Raw genomic sequence first — 20,205 nt, 5'->3', positions numbered from 1 at the left:
ATCGGGAGGAGGGAGGGAGGAGGACATCAGGGGACTTAGGTCCTAGCCCTGGGAAGGAATGGCTGAGCCGGGTCGACTTCAGAATCAGCACCTCGGACAGGGTCGCGAGCCCCGCGTTCCGCTGGGGCCAACGGGAGCCTGATTCCATGGGGGAGGAAAGGGGACGGTCTTTCTCCTTGACGGACGCTCAGACATGGAATTCCTCGAGGTTCTCACCGAGCGCCTGGACCGGGTGATGCTGGTCCGCGGCGGCGGCCGCGAGGTCATCACCATCTACTCCTGAGAGCCAGCACCAAACACCCGGGCCCGAGCGCATCCGGCCCGCGGCCCCGGAGCCCTCGCCGCGCCCCCCGCCGCTGTCACCGTTTACATACAGACCCTGTGCCCGCGCCCTGGTCCCCTTTCCCCGCTGCCTGAAGCCCGGAGGCCACGTCGGCTGGGGCGGACCCGAAGACCTCCCCTCCCGGAGACCAGAGTCCCGTTGGCGCGTCGGCCCCGGCCGCCCTTTTTCTAAGCCCGGCCTCGCCCCGCCGGAGGAGACGCTGCAATAAAGATCGGAGGAGGCTGCGGAGAGGAGCAGACCTGGGGCTTTGAGGACCCCCCCCCGGTCGTCCGCCCGGCCCCTTCCCTCTCTTCCCGCGCCCCGCCCCGCCCGCACTCTGCGCCCCTCCCCCGGCGGCCCGGAGCGCGCGGGGTGGCGAGGATGCGCCCCGCCGTCTGCGTTCTACTTCGCGCGGCCGCGGCCGAGAGCCGGCCGAGCGTATACATAGTGTACAGGAGACATCGCGTGTATTTTTAACGTCCCCATATTTCTGTGACTTAGAAGCGCAACGGACTTCTCTTCTCGCCGCAGTCGCGCTCTCCCGCTGGGGGCGCGCCCAGGGAAGGCGGAGGCCTCGGGAGGCTGGGTTTTCCTTGACGTCCGAGCGTTTGAGAGCAAAAGTGCTTTTAGGCCCAGGCGGAACTCGTGGTCCCTCGACCACCCACCCCCTCGACGCCTCCTCACCCTTTCCGCGCCCCCTTGGCTTCCGACCATTCTTCCCTCTAGATCTTTTCGGAGACGAAGTGAGACAAGTGTCCCAACTTTTCCTGGATTCGCCTCCCAGCGAATGTGAGCTTCCACTGTGGCTGCAGAGACGCGCGCAGCCTCTTCTCATCGGCTCTTTATGCAAGCTGGGGCCAGGAGAGGGGAGGGGCGTTCCTTAAGCCAGAGGAACTGAGAGAGGCCCTCGCCCCCGCCCCCAGGAAGCCCCGTCCCGGTGCCTTCGCTGGGGGAGCAGGCGTCTCTCCTCCACCGGCTTGTCGCCTACTCCCCTATCCCGTGGCTCTTCGCCAAAGACTGAAATCGGGGGGTGGGGGTTGGAGGGCGGCCCCTCCCCCGGAGTTTCCTCCCTGGGACAGGTGAGGGAGGAGGGGGCGGTTCTGGGTTAGGGGCCGGACCCGCCGGGGTGGCCCCAGCGCTGCCCCTGACGTTTCCTACCCTGTTCCTATCCGGCAACTCCGGCCTCGGGGACCCAGCCGCCTTCTCCGCGTCTGGGGGCCGGGCCTCGCTGCCTAGCAGCGGCCTCTAGCTGCGTCTCCCGGGCACCTGGGCCTGGGGGAGAGCTGGAGTCGCCACTTGCTTAGTTCTTAAGCGCCTCTCTGCCCTCCTCCAACTAGGGCCCAAGGCCTTTGGCTTCTCCAACACCAGTCTTTGGCGCTTCTGCTCCGCCAGCCCGGCCAGAGGTGTCCTCTTCCCTTAGAGAAACCCCGTTGGCCGGGTTCCCTTCCCCCAGGGCACGTTACTAAGGGGGGCCATGCACTGCATGCTCGTTCCAGCGCCCTCTGGGGCTGGGTACAGTAACTCCAGCCCCAGGACCCTGACTGCACCTAGTTAGACATCCCGTCCACCTCCCAGAGCTGAGGCTTCTGGGGACTCCTGACCTCACCACCTCCTTTTCTTTGAGCCCAAGGCAGAGCTGGCGCTGGTGCCATCTAGACTGGGTCAGGTGTGGCTGGAGGAGGTTTGGACGCCTGCGGTTAGACCAAGGCCTCTCTGAAATTTGATCAGGGGTCTGATAGATTTTTCCCGGTAGTAATCAGAAGTTGGAGGTATTAGACACCAGCACTTCCCACCCCCATCCTCCAAGACCTCCCTCTGAGAACCACAGCTGGGTCTAGCCTTCTGGGGGCCTAGCACTCTCAGGATGAAGTGGTGGGCTAGGCAGAACCGAAAGGGGGCTGTATTAACATCACTTAGGGAACCAAAGTTGCACTATCTGGGCCCAGGCTGTCTGGCAAGAGCAAAGTTTCCATTGATGAAAACAGACATCCCACAACAAAACCCCAAGTTTTCTGTGCTACATGTGCAATATTTGTTATGAATGTTATCACCCGTCACTCATCAACTTATCTTTATAATCATGTAGCTAGATGTTTCATGTCCATTCAAGTGACTTTTATTCTGAGTGCAATATTTCAATAGCCTTGTAGTGATAACTAGTGTTGCTTTTGTTTTAGACGATCTATGTGCAGGGCAATGCAATGAAGTTGAAAACCCTTGTAAATAGGAGAGGTTGCAAACCAAATCAAGAGTATTTATTACTATTATTAGGCCTGCCTTTAATTTTCAGTGTTTCAGTTATCTCGCATTCTGCCTCAGTATTGATCTTGTGTTCTTTGTGCCAAGATGAAAAGGAGAGGGTTGGTTCTTTCCTTTATTGTTGAATGCTCCCATTTAATGCTTTATAGCTTTTACTGTATTAATTTTTTAGACTCCTGTCTGCACAAAATGCAATAAAAATAATTTTATTATACCCTTCACAGCCTGAGGTGTGCTGTTTGGACACTCCAGGGGGAAGAACTAGTAGGTGGGAAGAGGGGTATTCAAAGTGGGCCCCCCGTGAGGACTGGACTCTTAATCAGAAACACTGACCACCACTGACAGAAGAGTTGGTTGGCTGATCCTTCAGGTCTAGCTGCCTAGTTTGTGTACTGATAGTTCTGGAGCCCTGCCAAACACCTGAGACTGCACCTCCAGGGCAGGCTGGGCGCTGATGGCGTCTTCATCCCTGATCTACTGGCAGCCTTGTGCCGGTCACTTCACCACACCCACCCCGAGTTTCCCAGTGGGGAGCTCTGTGACATGCTCCCCAGTGTGCCCACCTGGGACACTGGTTCTGCCAACTCCTTGCATAATGAGCTGGCAACAGACAAAATCAAAACAGAAGAGCACCCCTCTCTCCACGGCCTTTTGGTCAGAAATGGCCTCCTCGCCATTCTGTTTTTGTTAGAATAAGCGGACAAGCCTCTGACACACTGAAAGTCTGCCACGAACAAGTATGTTTACACACCATTACAATTACCCAGCAGGCTTTTACTCCAAACTGTTGTTAAAGCTTCTAAATAGGTGAGCTGTATGAGAGAAACTAGGGTTCAAAGAGGTTTTGAGGCGCAACTGCAGGCTGAGGACAAAGGGGACAGACCTCATGACAGACTGAAGCCAGTCAGCATGGTCAGGGGCCCTCACCTACGCGCTCGGGAAGGATTGCCCACAAAGAGGCCCTACCAACAGTCACACCCAAAAAAAGACAACAGGGCTTTCACTTTTACATTTTAATTAAAAAGTAATCATTTCATCTTATTGACAACACAGGAGTTCCAAAGAGGAAAAAAAAAAAACAACACTATATATAACACAAACAGGTCAGAACAGAACACTGCCATCTGGGGACCTTGAGTTTTGGAAACCAATGTTTACTCAGCTACTGGCAAGGACTCAGCTGAAGTCACTGCTCTCCCGTGTCTCCGCCAGGGGTCTCTTGAGACTGATCCACAAGGCGCTAAGGAGCACCATCCCTAGGAAGAAGGCAGCTTCCTTTGGCTCCACTTAGAGCAGCAGGCAGAGGTCCTCCCTCTAGTAACTTCACTCTGGCTCAGAAGTTATGAACAGCCGCCTGCACCAAGAACATGTCCAGCTACCAAAAGTCTGACATCAAAATGGTCCCTACCTCCTGCTGCTCAGAAAACAGGACAAGCGCCTGATTTCTGGGCCAAAAGCTCAGAGCAATCACTGAAAAAATGGGTGTTCACCGCCAGAGTCTAGGGTGGTCTTCTCAGAGCCAACTCCATGAAACTACCACTGGTGAGGAAGAGGCTGACAAATGTTAAAGGGTTCAGAGTGGTTGGGGCCCAGGTTCACAGTTTGGGTTAAACTGCTGGTGACCGGTGTTGCTCAGTCCACGGAAAATCTTCCATTGCAATGAAAGCCACAAAGAAAAAAAAAAAGAGAAAAACCAAGAACTACTCTGGGTCAGGCAGAAAAGTGACTGCCATGGCCCCTCTTCAACAACTCCAGAGCAGCCTGCTTACCACCATGCAGGCAGCCCCCACACTCGTGGGACAGGGCGCACTGGCACCGTGCCTACCAAGCCCAGCCTGCGGCTCTACAACCCTGCACAGGGACGCAAGCAGGAGCTCATGCTCTGGTGGGCCTGTGTGAGGCCAGAAAGCCTTGGGGAGGTTCAAAACGAACAAAGGCAGTGGCTCTCGCCATGAAAGGACTACCCCAAACACAGCCAGTTGGGACTTGGCTGCTTTTTCCTTCCCCGCCCCCACATTGAGCTGACAGAGACAAATGAAATACAAACGGAGTCCAGACACCTATACTGCCCATGACCCCAGAGATATTTATTTTCTATCAAAAAATAATAAAAAATAAAAAAAATAAAAATAACCCCAACAACAAAAAATACACCTCCAAGGCAGTACAAACTCTGACTCTGGAAGGAATAAGTAACAACAGCCTTGGGCAGAAGAGAGCAGGTGGTAGAAACTTATGCCATTCGATGTGGACCTGGATATGCGCAGAGAACATCCTCCAAGTAACTACTTAGAACGCAACAGGTAGGAGGCCAGGGGAAGAGGGGCCTAGGGGAAGTTGAGATTTAGCCTCAGTAATGCCTCTGGTATGATCCCATGGGGGCCTGGGGCTGCCCCACCTGTGCTGTGGTCTGGCTAACCAGGTGGGAGAGAGCAGGGCCACTCTGGATCAGGGTGTCCAGAGCTTTCTGTACACTTGGATTGTCAAAGTTGATACTTGTGGAAGACACGGGCCTCTGGCTAGCCAAGTTGCTGGCAGGTGCCAGGAGGGTGGAAGGCTGGCCAAAGAGCCCTTGGGAAGGAGCCCCAGGCCTGGGGCCCATGTTCCGAGCAGATCCTGCCTGTCCCAAAATGCTTGGAGGCTGATTGCCAGAGGCCTGTGATCTTTGCTGAGGCTGGCTGTTCGCTGCTGTGGAAAAATTCTGGTTCTGGGTGTTTCCGGCAGCAACTGAGGGGGATGCAGAGCTGCTATTGGCCGCAACCGTGCCACTATTGAAGAGGCTGAGGATTTTGGCCTGAAGCTCTTGCTGGGAGGTGGGGGGTGCAGCTGGAGTGGGGGTAGCAGACGGGAGCACTTGGCCACTCTGGAGCGGTTGAGAGCTTGGCTGTGTCTTCAGTGAGGCACCCGAGGTCGCCCCGAGTGGTTGACGGGAAATCGGGCCTAGAAGACAGGAAGAAGAGGTATCTGGTTGAAAAATACCCTCCATGGGCAGGAGGCTTAGCAGCCCAGGGAAGAACAACAATCACTGATTACATCAATCACACAGTATACAGACTATAACATCAATTTCCCAAAGGGGCCACTTCATAGTATGTGCTGTTTTCAGTAAACAGCTTAGTTTCCCCAGAGAACTACTTTTAAAAAAAAGGGCATCCATCTTGGTTCCCAGGGAGCCAGCCATACTAGCCCACCCACCACCACATTAACTACAGGGATCAGAATTCAGTATCCAAATCTTAAGTTACCATTATTACACCAGCACAGATGGCCCATGCGGGAAAACCCATGGGATGTGCTCATTTCCCTTACCCACCCCAAAGAGCCCTGGGCCTGCCACCCTCCCAACAGAGGCTGGGGATTAGAGAAATGCAGAGTCAGAACTTCACCTCGGCCCTGCCACGTAGCTCACCAGGCAGAGAGTCGGTGCTGCTCCTCATAAGCCGCTCCTTCCTCTCTCGCAGGTAGTTGATGATCTTGTCAGTCTCTTCAGCAGTGAGGTACCTGTTGTCGGCCAGCAGGTTGAGGAGGCTCTGGATGGCTGGGGGGTGCCCCCCGCGCATTCCTTCCTCGGGGCCTCCTCGCTCTCTTTCCTGGAGGATGGCTTCATCAGCCATCTTGGCCGCCTGTCTGGCAATCTCCTCGCGCTCCTTCTCCCGGCACTCATTCTTATAGCGCTCGTAATTTCTGGCCACCAGCACCATGGCGTCTGCCTGGGGCATGTTGCGATGTTCTGTAGGAGGGAATGACACGAGCTATTTTCTCCCAGGACAGATCTGAGTGCCCACCTGCTAAACTCTACCAAGCCTTTCCCGACCTCAAACAAGCAAGAAAGCCATTTCACTGACAAAAAGCCTTGGAATGGGGATGGGGAGAGGTGGGGCGGGAGGGGATGCAGCTTGGAAGACAGAGAATGGCTTTCTTCAGTGGGAAGCAGACACTCTTGTAGAAAGCTAGTTCTGTGGGGAATTCTTAGATCACAGACATGTAGTGAAAACCAGAGAAACATGACATCTCACAGATTCAAAAAGACCACATGGAGAATGACCACAGGAGGCAGGCCATGGGGGTCCACACAGCCCTTCTGGAAAGCTTGGCTTTCCACCACACTCCTCAGGATAGAGCTGTTTTTTAATGTATCAAAAAGGTTCAAAGGTTATGGATTAAGATCAAATTATGACCCTCAATAACCTTCTCCCCTCACCCTTGGGCAACAAGATTTATCAGGTGATGAGAAGACTTCTTGGCACTTGATACAAATGTCTACACACATCTTGAGGACTGTTCCTCAGAGAGGCGAATGACCTGCTGGAGAGGCTTCTACACTCTATGCTTATGGGTAAAACTGGTCAGGCAAATAGAGGGCCCAGGGTAGCGGGAGAAGGGAAAAGTCTGTGCTGTGAGAGCAATCAGCAAGGCATCAGTTGACTGAGTCTCAATGATCTGGGAGCAAAGGACTAAAAGTTACTTCAGGCAAGGACTTCAGGGAACCGACCCTGGGCCTCCAGGAGGTCAAGGCCGCCTCCCTCGTCTCAAAGTCCCTCCACTGACTTCTCCAGCACACTAACAGTCTCCTGCCTGCCTGCCATACGCTGTGTCCCTCATTGCAAAGTCTGGTGAAGCAGGGGCTCCACCAGCCTCAGTGCAGAGTGTGCCAGGGCTGGGCTGGCTCTCACTGGTACGAGCAGACTGTGTGCCTCTCTTCCCAACTTGCCCTGAAGTGACTTCATGTTGGTGGCTTGAAATAGAAGACGGTGGGAGTATTTACACCATGGAAGTCAGGAAATTCTATAAACCACGCCATCCCCACCCCAGAACTGGCTGTTAAACATTTACTAACACATCACTGCACATACCTAAGGGCTGAATATAATGTCATACACAGCAGGCCCAGAACTGTATGCAATGAAAGAAGATCAAACAAATAAATGACTGTGCAAGCTTCTGTCCTGCACTTATAAAAGGGCTCTACCACATCTGAGCTGAAATACCTTTACCTAAAACCTGCTGCTTCTGAGTAAGCCATAAAAAAATTAATGGACTAGTATCTGGAAGTTTCTGGAACTGTAACCCACTGGGGCCTCCATACCTTGAGGGGTTCCAAACATGATGTTGACTGTACAGGAGCGGTGAATCTGGTGTTGCTGTGTGATGACAATAGCAAAGGGAGACCCTCCCCTGCTAACATCCTCCAAGGCTTGTGACAGTGATACTTCCGTGTTGAGGAAGATTAAATCTACTACCATGCCTAGGTCTCGGACCTTCCGCCCCACAGATTCAGCATAATCTCTGTAGAAACAAACAGGATCCAGTTGAGTACTCCCTGATAGACTCCCAATCTGTACAGTGGCACCTCAGCCAGAAGACTTCAAATCCTAGATCTACCAGTGTCTCCCTAGCACCCTCTTCAGGCTCCAAGAATCTAAACCAATTCCTTCTCTTTATATTGGCGGAGAAGTTCCCAAAGGAAAAGGACTTAGTATCCCAGGTCCTTCTCTTGATTCTCTAGTCTGATGGTCATTCCTAAACACCATCCTGTTGCCTAAGATTTGTAGCATATTTCTGTCTTGGCAGAGGCTGTACAACACAGTGAAAAAAGCATGGGTTTTAAATGCTAGAGATAGGTTTGGATCATAGCCCTAACATTTACTTGCGAAGTTGAAGCTTTAAACAAATCCCTTTACCTCTTACAAACCTCAGTTTCTTTACCAATCAGACAGGAATAATATGGCTCAGCTCATATGTCATTTCCTTAACTTTCTCTCCAATCTAAATCAGATCCTTGATATATTTCTTCTCATAAGACTCATCACCAATACATTTATTTTTGTCATCTGTCCAACTAGGGTATAAGCTCCACAAGAGGAAGGGGCCATGTGTGTTTTGCTCATTAGCATTACAGCTTCAGGACCTAGCACCTGCCACACACAGAAAAAATTTGATGAATGAATACATGTGAAACATGATTACTATGAAGATTAGAAAAATAATTTAAAGCGCTTAGCATGGAGTAGTACAGAGTAGGTGCTCAGAAAATGACAGCTATTATCATGCATTTAAAAATAAAAAGGCAAAAAAGTTATCTGCAAGTTAAAGCAGCATCTATTTCTAAACAAGGCAGCCCAGAGCCTGTGAACTCTGCCTGCTATTTGGTGTCTTAACACCTATTTCCCTAGCTTCTGCCTTGAAAATTAGCTCTTTAACCCCAAACTGCTAGAAAAGACATGAAGTTCTTTACTAACCACTTGGGGAAAGGGAACATAGCTGCTGCCAAACTTGCAAGCTGCTACACTCCCTTCTGTACCTCTGAGCTGCTTCTTCAAGGAAAGAATGTGAAACAGAGGTAGAAAGAACAGTGCCATGAGCTCTGCCTTGGCTGGCACAGCCACCTAACAGCTCTGCAAGGCCATGGCACTTCCCAAAGGAAGCCGGTCTCTTGGCTGGCGAATACAGACATGCCTGCCTTCCCACGTATTAGGGGCTCGGGGTCCTCGCACAAAGGGGGCATCTACTGCTTCGCCTGACCAACATCTACTCCCTTGGATTTTCCTTTGGGAAGGCACCCCTTTCCCACTCAGTCTGCCCCGGCTCCACAGGGTTAGTGCCACTTTCAGCACTATGGGTGGGCACATGACTTAGCCCTGGCCAATCAGGGCATCCCAGCACTGCTGGCCAAAGGGACAGTCCAGGGATGGGAAACAATTCCAGGCCTTCAGGTGGAAGCAACAGGAAAAAGCAGCTCTTTCCACGGGTTTGCCAAGCTAAGGAGATACATGTCAAGGGCTAGCGCTGTTCTGTCTTTTCAAGTAGAAAGCTTGTCTGAGAGTGAAGACAACACAAAAGACCAAGTCTTTATGAGAGGCTAACCCTGAATGCAGCCATGCTTGAACGTCCCAGTCAAGCAAACTAAAAACTTCCCTTTGGGCCCAAGCCAGTTTGCGGTGGGTTATCTGTCATCTACAACTGAAAGAACTCTGGTTAACACAGTACAGCAATGTCAGCGTACACAGCCTGGCAGTGTGTACAGCTGCCAAGAAGACTAAATTTCTAATTTCTCTTCTGCTTCCTCTCCTCACTCGGGAAAAATCCAAAGGGTTCTTACTTAGTCTGCTTGTTGACCACAATCACAGAACAATCAACAGGCCTCTCAGCATCAAAGCGTCTCTGGATTTCCTCAAAATACTGACGATAGAGCTCTTCTCTACGACGTTCCTCACGTTTCAGACGCTCTGCAGGATGACACAGGGAAAACTGAAACATGGACGGTGCCTTTCTATAAAAATAAGTCACAGGCCTTATTTTCAATTTTGGACTACTTGTAGACAAAGGTCATAATCCTCTAGACTACCTCTGAAAAAAAATTACTATTTTTTTACTATTATAAATTCATTAAAATGGAATGAAGGGATTACAGGGCATGGTTGCTTTAATCTGATACATGCTACCAGAATGTCCTTTAGGAAAGGCTGTTACTAATTCATCCTTTCTTTGGGGTGGATCACCTAGTGCTATTTCTCCATATCTTAATCAACACTGTTTTGTCATTAAAAAAAAAAAAAAAAAAAACCTCCTGCCAATTGATAGGCAAAAGACAGTGTATCATTATCATCCTAATTTTCATTTTTGGGACAACCATTTAAGACTCTTATTGACAGGTAATTGTAATTTGCTAAAAAAAAAAAAAAATCAACAAAAAAATCCTAAACAAAACCAGGCAGTAAAGTTCTGTAGCAAACTACACATGAGGTTATTAATTTGACCAGGAATAAAACAATTAAAAAAATCTTAAAGATGTATTAAATATATTGAGAAAATCAAGGCTTTAAAAAACGTCTTTACCTAAAAAATAGATGCTCTTAGGTAAAAATTATAAATAAAACAACTCTCCCCACATACTACATAGGTAATAAAGATAGTTATATTTATTTGGTCAATGAGCAAAAAACATTTAACCTCTTCAGCTCCAATCTTTAGTTCATTTCTTTTCTTACTGACAGTATTTCATATTTATTTCTTCTTGTTGGGTGACTAAACCAGATGACAGTACTACTTTGCATTTTAAAAATGATTTTCAAGCTGAATACTCTCTACAAATGAACAGGCCATTTGTATTTCTTCTTTTTGTGAACTGCTTAGCCAAGTCATTAGCTCCTTTCCAGCTGGTTATTAGTTTTCTCTTTCTTTTATAAAGTGTTCTATTTGTGGTAAGAATAAACTGGTTTTTCTACTTTACCTTTTGCACGAGACTGACTTTCTGGGCCTGGTGGGCCTCGTCCATCAAAGCTATCTCTGTAACGGTCAAAGTAAGCATCATCTTTCCTCCTGCAGTAGTCATCCATTCGCAGATATCGGTCATAAGAGCCTTCTCTCCTGAAAAGGTAAAGAAACACGCACAAAGTTAAAGGTTTTATCCTGCAAACATCAAATACAGAGAACTCTTCAAGACCCAGCCATCTGTGAGGAAGACATAGTAAGGCACAGAACTTTGGGATTAGGCAAACAAAATTAGTATCTGGGACTCACTGCTTATCAGCTCTGTGGCTGGGACTGAGTTAACCCACCTTCCAAAAGGACTGGGAGGACGTACAGAACGCTCTCTGGTAGTAATTATTGATATTTGAGGAACCATTTTAGGCCCTACCCCAAGGCTCCTTCCTTGTGCTTTTTAAAAATTGTGGTTAAAAAATAGAATAAAAAAATACACATAAATAATTTTCATCATCCTGAACAGTCTGAACAGAAACTCACCCCCGATCTCTGTAACTTCTATGAATTTGCCTTTTCTAAATATCTCATGTAAGTGAAAACATGTATTTGTCTTTTGTGACAACGTAGCTTAATATTTATTTCATGTAGCATATTTTTTAAGGTCTATCAAGGCTTAGCAAGTATAAAAATGACCTTTCTTTTTATGGCTGAATAATATACTGAATGGATATATCATACTTTTTAATCCATCTATTGATGGTGTCTACATTTGAGTGGTGTCTACCTTTTGGCTACTGTGAATTGTGTTGCTATGTACAGCCAGTGGTGTCTACCTTTTGGCTACTGTGAATTGTGTTGCTATGTACAGTCACACCCATCTATGTAAGTTCTTCTTTTCAATTCTTTTGGATATATATTCAAGAGTGGAGCTGGTGGATCATTAATTCTACTACATTTAACTTTCTGAGGGACTGCCAAACTTTTTCACAGCAGTCATCAGTTCAGTTCAGTCACTCAGTCGTGTCCGACTCTTTGCGACCCCATGAATCGCAGCACGCCAGGCCTCCCTGTCCATCACCAGCTCCCGGAGTTCACTCAGACTCAAGTCCATTGAGTCAGGGATGCCATCCAGCCATCTCATCCTCGGTCGTCCCCTTCTCCTCCTGCCCCCAATCTCTCCCCAAATCAGAGTCTTTTCCAATGAGTCAACTCTTCGTATGAGGTGGCCAAAGTACCAGAGTTTCAGCTTTAGCATCATTCCTTCCAAAGAAATCCCAGGGTTGACCTACTTCAGAATGGACTGGTTGGATCTCCTTGTAGTCCAAGGGACTCTCAAGAGTCTTCTCCAACACCACAGTTCAAAAGCATCAATTCTTTGGTGCTCAGCCTTCTTCACAGTCCAACTCTCACATCCATACATGACCACAGGAAAAACCATAGCCTTGATGAGACGGACCTTAGTTGACAAAGTAATGTCTCTGCTTTTGAATATACTATCTAGGTTGGTCATAACTTTTCTTCCAAGGAGTAAGCGTCTTTTAATTTCATGGCTGCAGTCACCATCTGCAGTGATTTTGGAACCCAAAAAGATAAAGTCTGACACTGTTTCCACTGTTTCCCCATCTATTTCCCATGAAGTGATGGGACTGGATGCCATGATCTTCGTTTTCTGAATGTTGAGCTTTAAGCCAACTTTTTCACTCTCCTCTTTCACTTTCATCAAGAGGCTTTTGAGCTCCTCTTCACTTTCTGCCATAAGGGTGGTGTCATCTGCATATCTGAGGTGATTGATATTTCTCCCAGCAATCTTGATTCCAGCTTGCGTTTCTTCCAGTCCAGCGTTTCTCATGATGTACTCTGCATGTAAGTTAAATAAGCAGGGTGACAATATACAGCCTTGACGTACTCCTTTTCCTATTTGGAACCAGTCTGTTGTTCCATGTCCAGTTCTAACTGTTGCTTCCTGACCTGCATACAGATTTCTCAAGAGGCAGGTTAGGTGGTCTGGTATTCCCATCTCTTTCAGAATTTTCCACAGTTTCTTGTGATCCACACAGTCAAAGGCTCTGGCATAGTCAATAAAGCAGAAATAGATGTTTTTCTGGAACTCTCTTGCTTTTTCCATGATCCAGCGGATGCTGGCAATTTGATCTTTGGTTCCTCTGCCTCTTCTAAAACCAGCTTGAACATCAGGGAGTTCATGGTTCACATATTGCTGAAGCCTGGCTTGGAGAATTTTGAGCATTACTTTACTAGCGTGTGAGATGAGTGCAATTGTGAGGTAGTTTGAGCATTCTTTGGCATTGTCTTTCTTTGGAATTGGAATGAAAACTGACCTTTTCCAGTCCTGTGGCCACTGCTGAGTTTTCCAAATTTCCTGGCATATTGAGTGCAGCACTTTCACAGCATCATCTTTCAGGATTTGAAACAGCTCAACAGGAATTCCATCACCTCCACTAGCTTTGTGTATGGCACAATCTCATACAAATTCCATCACTTCCACATCATCATGATTATCTGGGTCGTGAACATCTTTTTTGTACAGTTCTTCCGTGTATTCTCGCCACCTCTTCTTAATATCTTCTGCTTCTGTCTTCTTCACAGCAGTCATATTACTTTGCATTCCTACCAGCAATGTATGAGGGTTGCAGTTCCTCTACACTTCAACAACACTTAAAAAAAAACCAAACTATTAAAGCCATCCTAGTAGGTATGAAGTGCTATCTCATTGTGGTTCTGATTTGCATTTCTCTGCTAACTAAGGATGTCAAGTATCTTTTCACATATTTATTGGCCATTTGTACATCTACCCTGTGGTCCCACATGGCCAAAACAATTTACACTCCCATCTTTTTTTCCATTTGCACAACGGTGCCTTTCACAGCCCACAAGAAGAGACCCAGATTCATTCATTAAGCAAAATCCGTCTTCAATCACACATTCAGCAAATATTTATTAAGCAGCACATCTCTCATGGTGATAGACACCGGACACACAGGCCTGGGAAAGGCACTGCTATACAGAGTTTTCAATTAGTTCAGCAGAACAAACAAAAAAGACTGCTACCAAAAACAAACAAAGACCAACAAGCAGAACGACTGTAGAGGTTACCTGTACATGGGATCTCGGGAGTCTCTCATCTCTCTGTATCTGTCGTACATGGGATCTCGGTGATCTCGAAAATTCCTAGTCTCTCTTAGGTCACGGAAGTCTCTAAGATCCCTCATGTCCCGAGCATCACGCATACTTCTGCTGTCTCGGTGATCCCGAATGTCTCTGCTATCTCTGTGGTCCCGCAAATCTCGGGGGTCTCGCATGTCTCTGCCATCTCGAGCATCCCGGCCATTTCTGCCATCCCTGGGCTCTCTTCTTGGACTTCCTCGAATGGGCGATCGATCACGTCTTGTATCACGACTATCTCCAAAGCCATATGGATCTCTGTGGGAGGGGCAAGAAGATGCTAAGACAAAGGAACCGAAGGAGTCTACCCTTGAGCTCTTTACTGGAGAGAGCCCCCACCCTCCAAGCATTTTTCTCTAACACACAGCAGTCAGTGAGAAATAAGATTAAAATTGTAAGGACAGTCACCCATCTGGTCAGCAAATAAAGACTAGCAGGTTTTAGAATCTCCAAAGATTAGGATATTCAAGGAAGAATGTATGATCCAGAGCCAAGGGTTTTGACTGGGGTCACAGCGTTTATCAGACTTTGGGGGGTAATTCAATATTCTGTATATATGTTAAACTATCATCTCCATCTCAACAGGTTTTCAAAGTGAAAGGGTCTTCCCTCATTCATTTCCTCCCACCAAACTTGTCTGAAAGAGATTTTAAAAGGGGAGAATAGTTGCAGGAGGTGGGGTGTGTGTGTGTGTGTGTCATAATAAGGGGCAAGACTCATGAAGAAAAAATGAGCAAATGACACAATCTCGTACAAGGTTGGCACAATCTCATACAAAGTAACGGTGATCCAAGGAGTTATCCTTAAAAGTACAGAAAACGTTACTTAAAAAAACATCGAGCAGGATCAATCAAATAGAAAAAAGAAAGAGAAGTACAATACGAGACACACAGTCAAGTACAGGAACACTCTATCTTCTTAACATATGAGTAGTGGTCTCTCTCAGTCTAAAGTTTATGTAGAACCTGGCTCCTTCTGGTCAAGGTGTTCTTTGTTTAAAAATAAAACAGTTTGAAGTCACAGGTGTTCAGCCTGATCTGATTCAATATTCTTCATGAGACTACCCCACTAGGAACTCTCATTCTCAACATGTTTAAAATTAAACTTCTGATTCAACCCACTCAGGCGCAGTCAGACCTTTCACTTTTACTAAAAATCATCTTTCCAATTACTAAGGTTTAAGTTCTTGAGAGTTAACTTTGATTTTTTCTTCCCTATCAAGTTACCTGAATACTCTTTGCTTTTCTTGTTCATTCCCATTGGACTTTAAGTTCAATCCAAACCCTTATTCTATGCTGGCACCACCAAGAATTTTTAAAATACAAAACCAAAATCCAATCTTCCAGATTTCAATTCTTTCAGCAAATACCAGATAAACCATCGATTTCTACCTGTTACCAACTGCAGCTTGGCTATCACGCTTCTGGGCACTCTTCCCTAACAAACCTGGCCCCTTTCCACTTATTATTTCTCCCTCATTTCCTGATCCAACTTCCTTAGTTCTAAAGCTGGTCTTATGATTTAACTCACATGACTTATTTCAGTACTTCTGTTCATATGGCTTTTCAACGTGGAATGATTTTCCTGCACTAACTCAAGTATCACCCAATGCGCAAAGGCAAGTTCATGTCCCATGTCTTCCAAAAAATATTCTCTAATCTCTTGAGTAACTGCTGATCTCTCCTGCTAAACTCTTAGAGCACTTACTATTACTCACCTAGATCTGATTTACCTTTTTACAATGTCTCCTTGTAAGAACTGCCTTAAGGATTACCTCCTCCGTAAAGCCTGCCCTGAACTCTTGATCTTTTCCAGCAAATAGGCCCCTCCTCCAGTCATTTCCATCTCAATAAATGGCACATCTACCTACTCAGTTGCTCAAGCCAGGAAACTGGATGTCATCCTTTCTTTAAAGCCCTATCCATTCTTCCAGTGACATTTCCAAAATGTGTTCACTCTTTCTATGAAATTGATATCCATTCTGTCCATGTTTATCTCCATTGGTACCGCTGAAGGCCAACCCCAAGCCACCTTTCCCCAAAACCACAGCAGAGCCTTCTAAAGTAGCCTCCCCATTTCTGCTCTTGCCTGTTTCTTAATCTTCTAGATTACTCTAGAACCATCTTTTAAATATGTAAAACCCTTCACTGGTTTCCCATAGTATTTAGAATTCAGTCCAAAATCTCCACTGAGGCTAATAAGATTCTGCCCTGCCTCAGCTTGTCTTCTCCAACCTTATTCTGCCCCCTCCCTAGTCTGCGTCTCTTACCATATTGACTTTGCAGCTATAACTAGTCAAGGTTTTTCCCAATGCCTCTTGTTGTGCAGCAGGAACTACTCCACAGTCATTTTTCCAGGTCTCAGGCTTAAGCATCCCTTACTCCATGATTCTGTTAGTTTAAAACTTTATTTTTGGCCCCTAAATTCTGGCCACCTTCTCTCATAGCACTGTTTTCACTCATGTTATTTATCACAATTTGATGTCACATATCAATTTACTTAACGCCTGTCTGCCCTACTAGACTGCAAGTCCATGAAGACAAGGACTGCCAGTTTGACTTCATGATAAAGCCACTGCATAGGCTTATATTGTCTGGCATAGAGTAGGTGCTCCATGAACCTGTTAAACAAGTCTTGCTCTGCATACATATTTCTATTGCTGCACTTATCACACTGTTCTGTAGTTATTTGTTTGCAATGGCTTCCCTACCAAACAGTAAGCTCACTTGAATGCTTTGTATCCACAGGACACAGCACAGAGTTCAGAAAATGTTTAACAAAATGAATTATTCAACTAAACTGTAAACCTCTCAAGAGTAGCATCATGTCTTCCTCATATTTTTGTCACCTACCATGATTACACATATAGACATTTATCATGATGCCCTCAGCTTGGAAGAAAACTTCATTTTCACTTCATCCACATGGTCACAGCAAAAACAATTTAAATGCCAACTTTGTTTCTATGAAAAGTCCTTGTCATATGTTTTAAGGCTCATAAGTACTCTTGATTGGTGGGAGCAAACATATGGGAAATCAGAGAATTTAAACAAGGATGGCTAAAGATTTTTCCTACTAGAATAAAGTGCAAAGTAACTGAGATTCTCACTTCAACTTTTATTATGTCATATAATCCCTCTAACATATGTAACATCTGATATAGTGTATATTGTGGGCAAACACCTAGGATCCAATGGGAAGGGACAACTGTAAAGTATTTCTGGATTAATGATTGGCAGATAAACCTGCCTTGGGGAGCAGTCAGGAAAAAGTCATTAGAGGTGGAATCATATTTCAAGTGCTCTTTGGCAATCAAGGCTGAAAGAGATCATGAACCTGACAGGCCACAGACCACACACAAAGCCTGGAGAAAACGGGGTGGGGGTGGGACAGGGCTACCACCACCACAGCACAGCACTTTTCACAGTCTTAGGATGATTACAAATGCCACATCTGATTCTCATTCTTTTGAGCCCACTGAAATACCTTACTCACCTGGCAAGAGTTTATTCCTGGAGGTTGACCACAATACCCTAGATTCCCAAAGTCTAGGTTCATGTTTCTAGTTTGAGAAGGTAAGCAGTCAATCTAAAGTCTGTGTGCAACAAAACTGTAAATTCCCCCTTAATTACCTTCGGGGTAAAAATGTAGAAGAGATGATATTCACAAAGGAAAGAAGAACCAAAGGAGTAGCAGAAGCAGGGACAGAGAGGACAGCAAGGCTCTAAAACGAAAAGGGAAAGCTTCCCTTTCTCCAAGAGACAAGCAGTATGGCAGACTGCTTTTCTTCTGGAGACAAAAACAAAATAACCCTTTAGGTGCCAAACAAGACCTCCCCAGAACAAAACGGATCCTGGTGTTGGCCCCAACATCTTTCTCAAAATGAGAACCAGATAACAAAAAGATGGTACAGGGTGCAGGATTCAGAGTGCCGCAAGGATGAAGCCTGCTGAACAAGATGCTTGGCCTCAAACAACAAGTGGGTTAGAGGCAAGTTTCTGGAGAATGAAGTTCACTATATCATCCCATGGTACCAAAGTTGTTTAACTGGAGACCAATGCACTGTACCCTCAAGTACTAGGTCACCAGAAGCTAAAAAGAAACTGAACAACAGTTAAAACTTCAGAACCAGAGTCCACAAACTGAAAGCAGTTGATAAACATCACTAAAATTCTGTTGCAAATTCCTCATTTATTCATCAGCAGGGGGCAAAGCCAAATGCTCTTTTGCCTTTAGAGAAATGGTAGTCAAACACCATTTGCAAACGTCTGAGAGGTAAGGAGGGATGGATGAAGGAAAAGACCATGGCTCAGATGGCAAGTGATACGCTCCTGGTAGAAGTGCTTCTCTTCCTGAGGAGCACCAGGCATTTGAGAGCTCTTGGACAACTGATGGGCTCTGAGCTTCTCTTTGGCTAGACAGCCTCAAGCCCAGGATGGTGCCTCAAGCCCAGGGTGGTGCTTCAAGCCCAGGATGGTGCTCTTTGGCCTTGACTGTTCAGAAGGTCAGGGAGGAAGGCCTCCGTCCTTTTCTTGTCAGCATCTCCTTTTTTCTTTCTGTTCACTGGAATATTTTCCTTCTAAAGCCAGCCTTTTTTCTCCTGAAAAAAAAAAATCCATCAGCTCTTTGTATTTCTGTTCTGTCACAGATACTGCCCACAAATACCATTCTCTAAATGGCTGGCTGCTGTGTGATGCTGACCCCCCACCAGGAGCTCCATGCTACCGTCAGCAACAGAGACAACAGGCTTGTACAGAGTTTCGCCACTGGGTGCAGGAAGGATAACGAGGGGCAGCAAGCAACCGCACCTTACAGATCCAAACTCTGTAAGTGCCCATGCTTCTCCCGGAAGCGAACTGATAATTTTCTCGAACACAAATGCGACTCTTCTGTTGGTAGAGAGGTGGCACTTGCTGAGAACTGACGGTTCTTCTTTAAGTGTTAGTGCGCACGTAATCACAGCGTGGAGTCTTTAATTGTGAAGCCCACCTAGAGCTAGGGCAGTCTCACACCCAAGAAGCAAGCAGTTATTAAAGGAATTAACACTGTGGATACACAGAAATCACCTCAGGCCACGTAAGAAACTTGTCTGCAGTTAGGCTTTTTCTTTTCTTTTTTAAAAAACTGAAATATAGCTGACAACGGCCAGGTTATTTCTGATGAACCAATCTTTGACGACTTTCACCAACGAGGCACCAGGCCTAACATTCGTCATGAATACATAGAGAAATTCTCTGCAGAGGTCTTGAGGTAGACAAGTAACTCTATTTGCTTTTCCTCAGGTCATGCAGGAAGGTTTAGGAAGCAGAGTATCACTTAGAGGCCATGTCTGCAGAAGGATGTTCCAAAACCTAGACTGCTCAAGTGTTGAGCTGAAGATGGAAACTGAGAACTGAGGTACGACTAGAATCATGATCCAGTCTCCGAGGATGGTTAAGACTGATGCCTAGCACCAATGCTAGACAACTTGCATGGTAACTATGCAGTGCTCTCAATGTGCACAGCAGAGTTCAATGAAGCGGTCCAAGGGTTAAATGATGAGAATTCAGGCTGAAATGTGATCCAGAGCAGGGATCCCTGATGCAGAATTCTGTGCTTGGCTGGGCTAGTACCATCAGAACCACATTCCAACAGCTGGAGTCATTAGGGAGGCATATTACTGAATGGTGAGCAATACCAGCAGAACTGTGGCTTACAGAGACATTTGAAGAGGTGATAATCCTGTGAAAATTCCCAAAGATACTGAGGTGTTTCGACACTCAAGGTTAAAGTCCAGCAAAATAAGGTGTTACAAAGGTCTTGCCAGCATGCTTAGAAACAATTTTCTTAAAAAGTAGCAACATTGAAGACACAGAGTTTCAACTTAAGGGAAATGCTTGCTATAGGTACTTTTTTTTTTTTTTTCTTCCTGTGAACAATGCATTCCTCCATGGCTGGGGGCACATAAAATGTTTAGGGTTGCTAAATGAAGGCAGCTGGATTGCTGTCAACATACTGGTACACTGGAGTTTTGACTGGAAGCACGCACCTGAAGAGAGTGCGCACTAGCCAGTGTTCACCCTCAGAGAAATGATTAGCCCCTTCCAGACTAGTATCTTAAGAGAGAATATATGATAAACACAATGATAAAAACGTTAGTGTTCTATTTTGAATACAACATTCAATTTATCTGACTTTACGGTTTGAAAATTTTTATTTTTTAAATGGAACAAAACTGAGACTCTGCTTAGACTTTTAGA

General features: G+C 46.4%; 2 protein-coding genes across 7 annotated transcripts in view; one reads left to right on the top strand and one right to left on the bottom strand.

Annotated features, from left to right (window-relative positions):
• SLC12A5 (solute carrier family 12 member 5) overlaps positions 1-2,802 on the top strand; it is a 29,066-nt gene extending 26,264 nt beyond the window's left edge. For both annotated transcript variants that reach the window (XM_040248217.1, XM_040248215.1), the window contains one exon: positions 192-2,802. In XM_040248217.1, the coding sequence (XP_040104151.1) occupies positions 192-283 (92 nt within the window). In that variant the 3' untranslated portion in view covers positions 284-2,802. The remainder of the gene's footprint in view (positions 1-191) is intronic.
• Positions 2,803-3,579: 777 nt separating this feature from the next.
• NCOA5 (nuclear receptor coactivator 5) overlaps positions 3,580-20,205 on the bottom strand; it is a 30,655-nt gene continuing 14,029 nt past the window's right edge. Inside the window, exons 2-7 of one of the 5 annotated variants that reach the window (XM_040248212.1) lie at positions 13,898-14,224; positions 10,812-10,948; positions 9,681-9,807; positions 7,668-7,867; positions 5,991-6,311; positions 3,580-5,521 (exon numbers count right to left, since the gene is read on the bottom strand). In XM_040248212.1, coding sequence (XP_040104146.1) covers positions 4,932-5,521; positions 5,991-6,311; positions 7,668-7,867; positions 9,681-9,807; positions 10,812-10,948; positions 13,898-14,103 — 1,581 coding nt within the window. In that variant the 5' untranslated portion in view covers positions 14,104-14,224 and the 3' untranslated portion in view covers positions 3,580-4,931. Of the gene's footprint in view, positions 5,522-5,967; positions 6,312-7,667; positions 7,868-9,680; positions 9,808-10,811; positions 10,949-13,897; positions 18,407-20,205 lie in introns of those variants that run through there. The other 4 variants (XM_040248213.1, XM_040248210.1, XM_040248214.1 and 1 more) reach the window with 4 other exon arrangements.

This window comes from Oryx dammah, unplaced genomic scaffold (genome assembly GCF_014754425.2).
Source record: "Oryx dammah isolate SB20612 unplaced genomic scaffold, SCBI_Odam_1.1 HiC_scaffold_10, whole genome shotgun sequence".
In the NCBI taxonomy this organism is placed as follows: domain Eukaryota; kingdom Metazoa; phylum Chordata; class Mammalia; order Artiodactyla; family Bovidae; genus Oryx; species Oryx dammah.
Note: the sequence above shows the minus strand (reverse complement) of the source record. Positions and strands in the feature narration are given on the sequence as shown.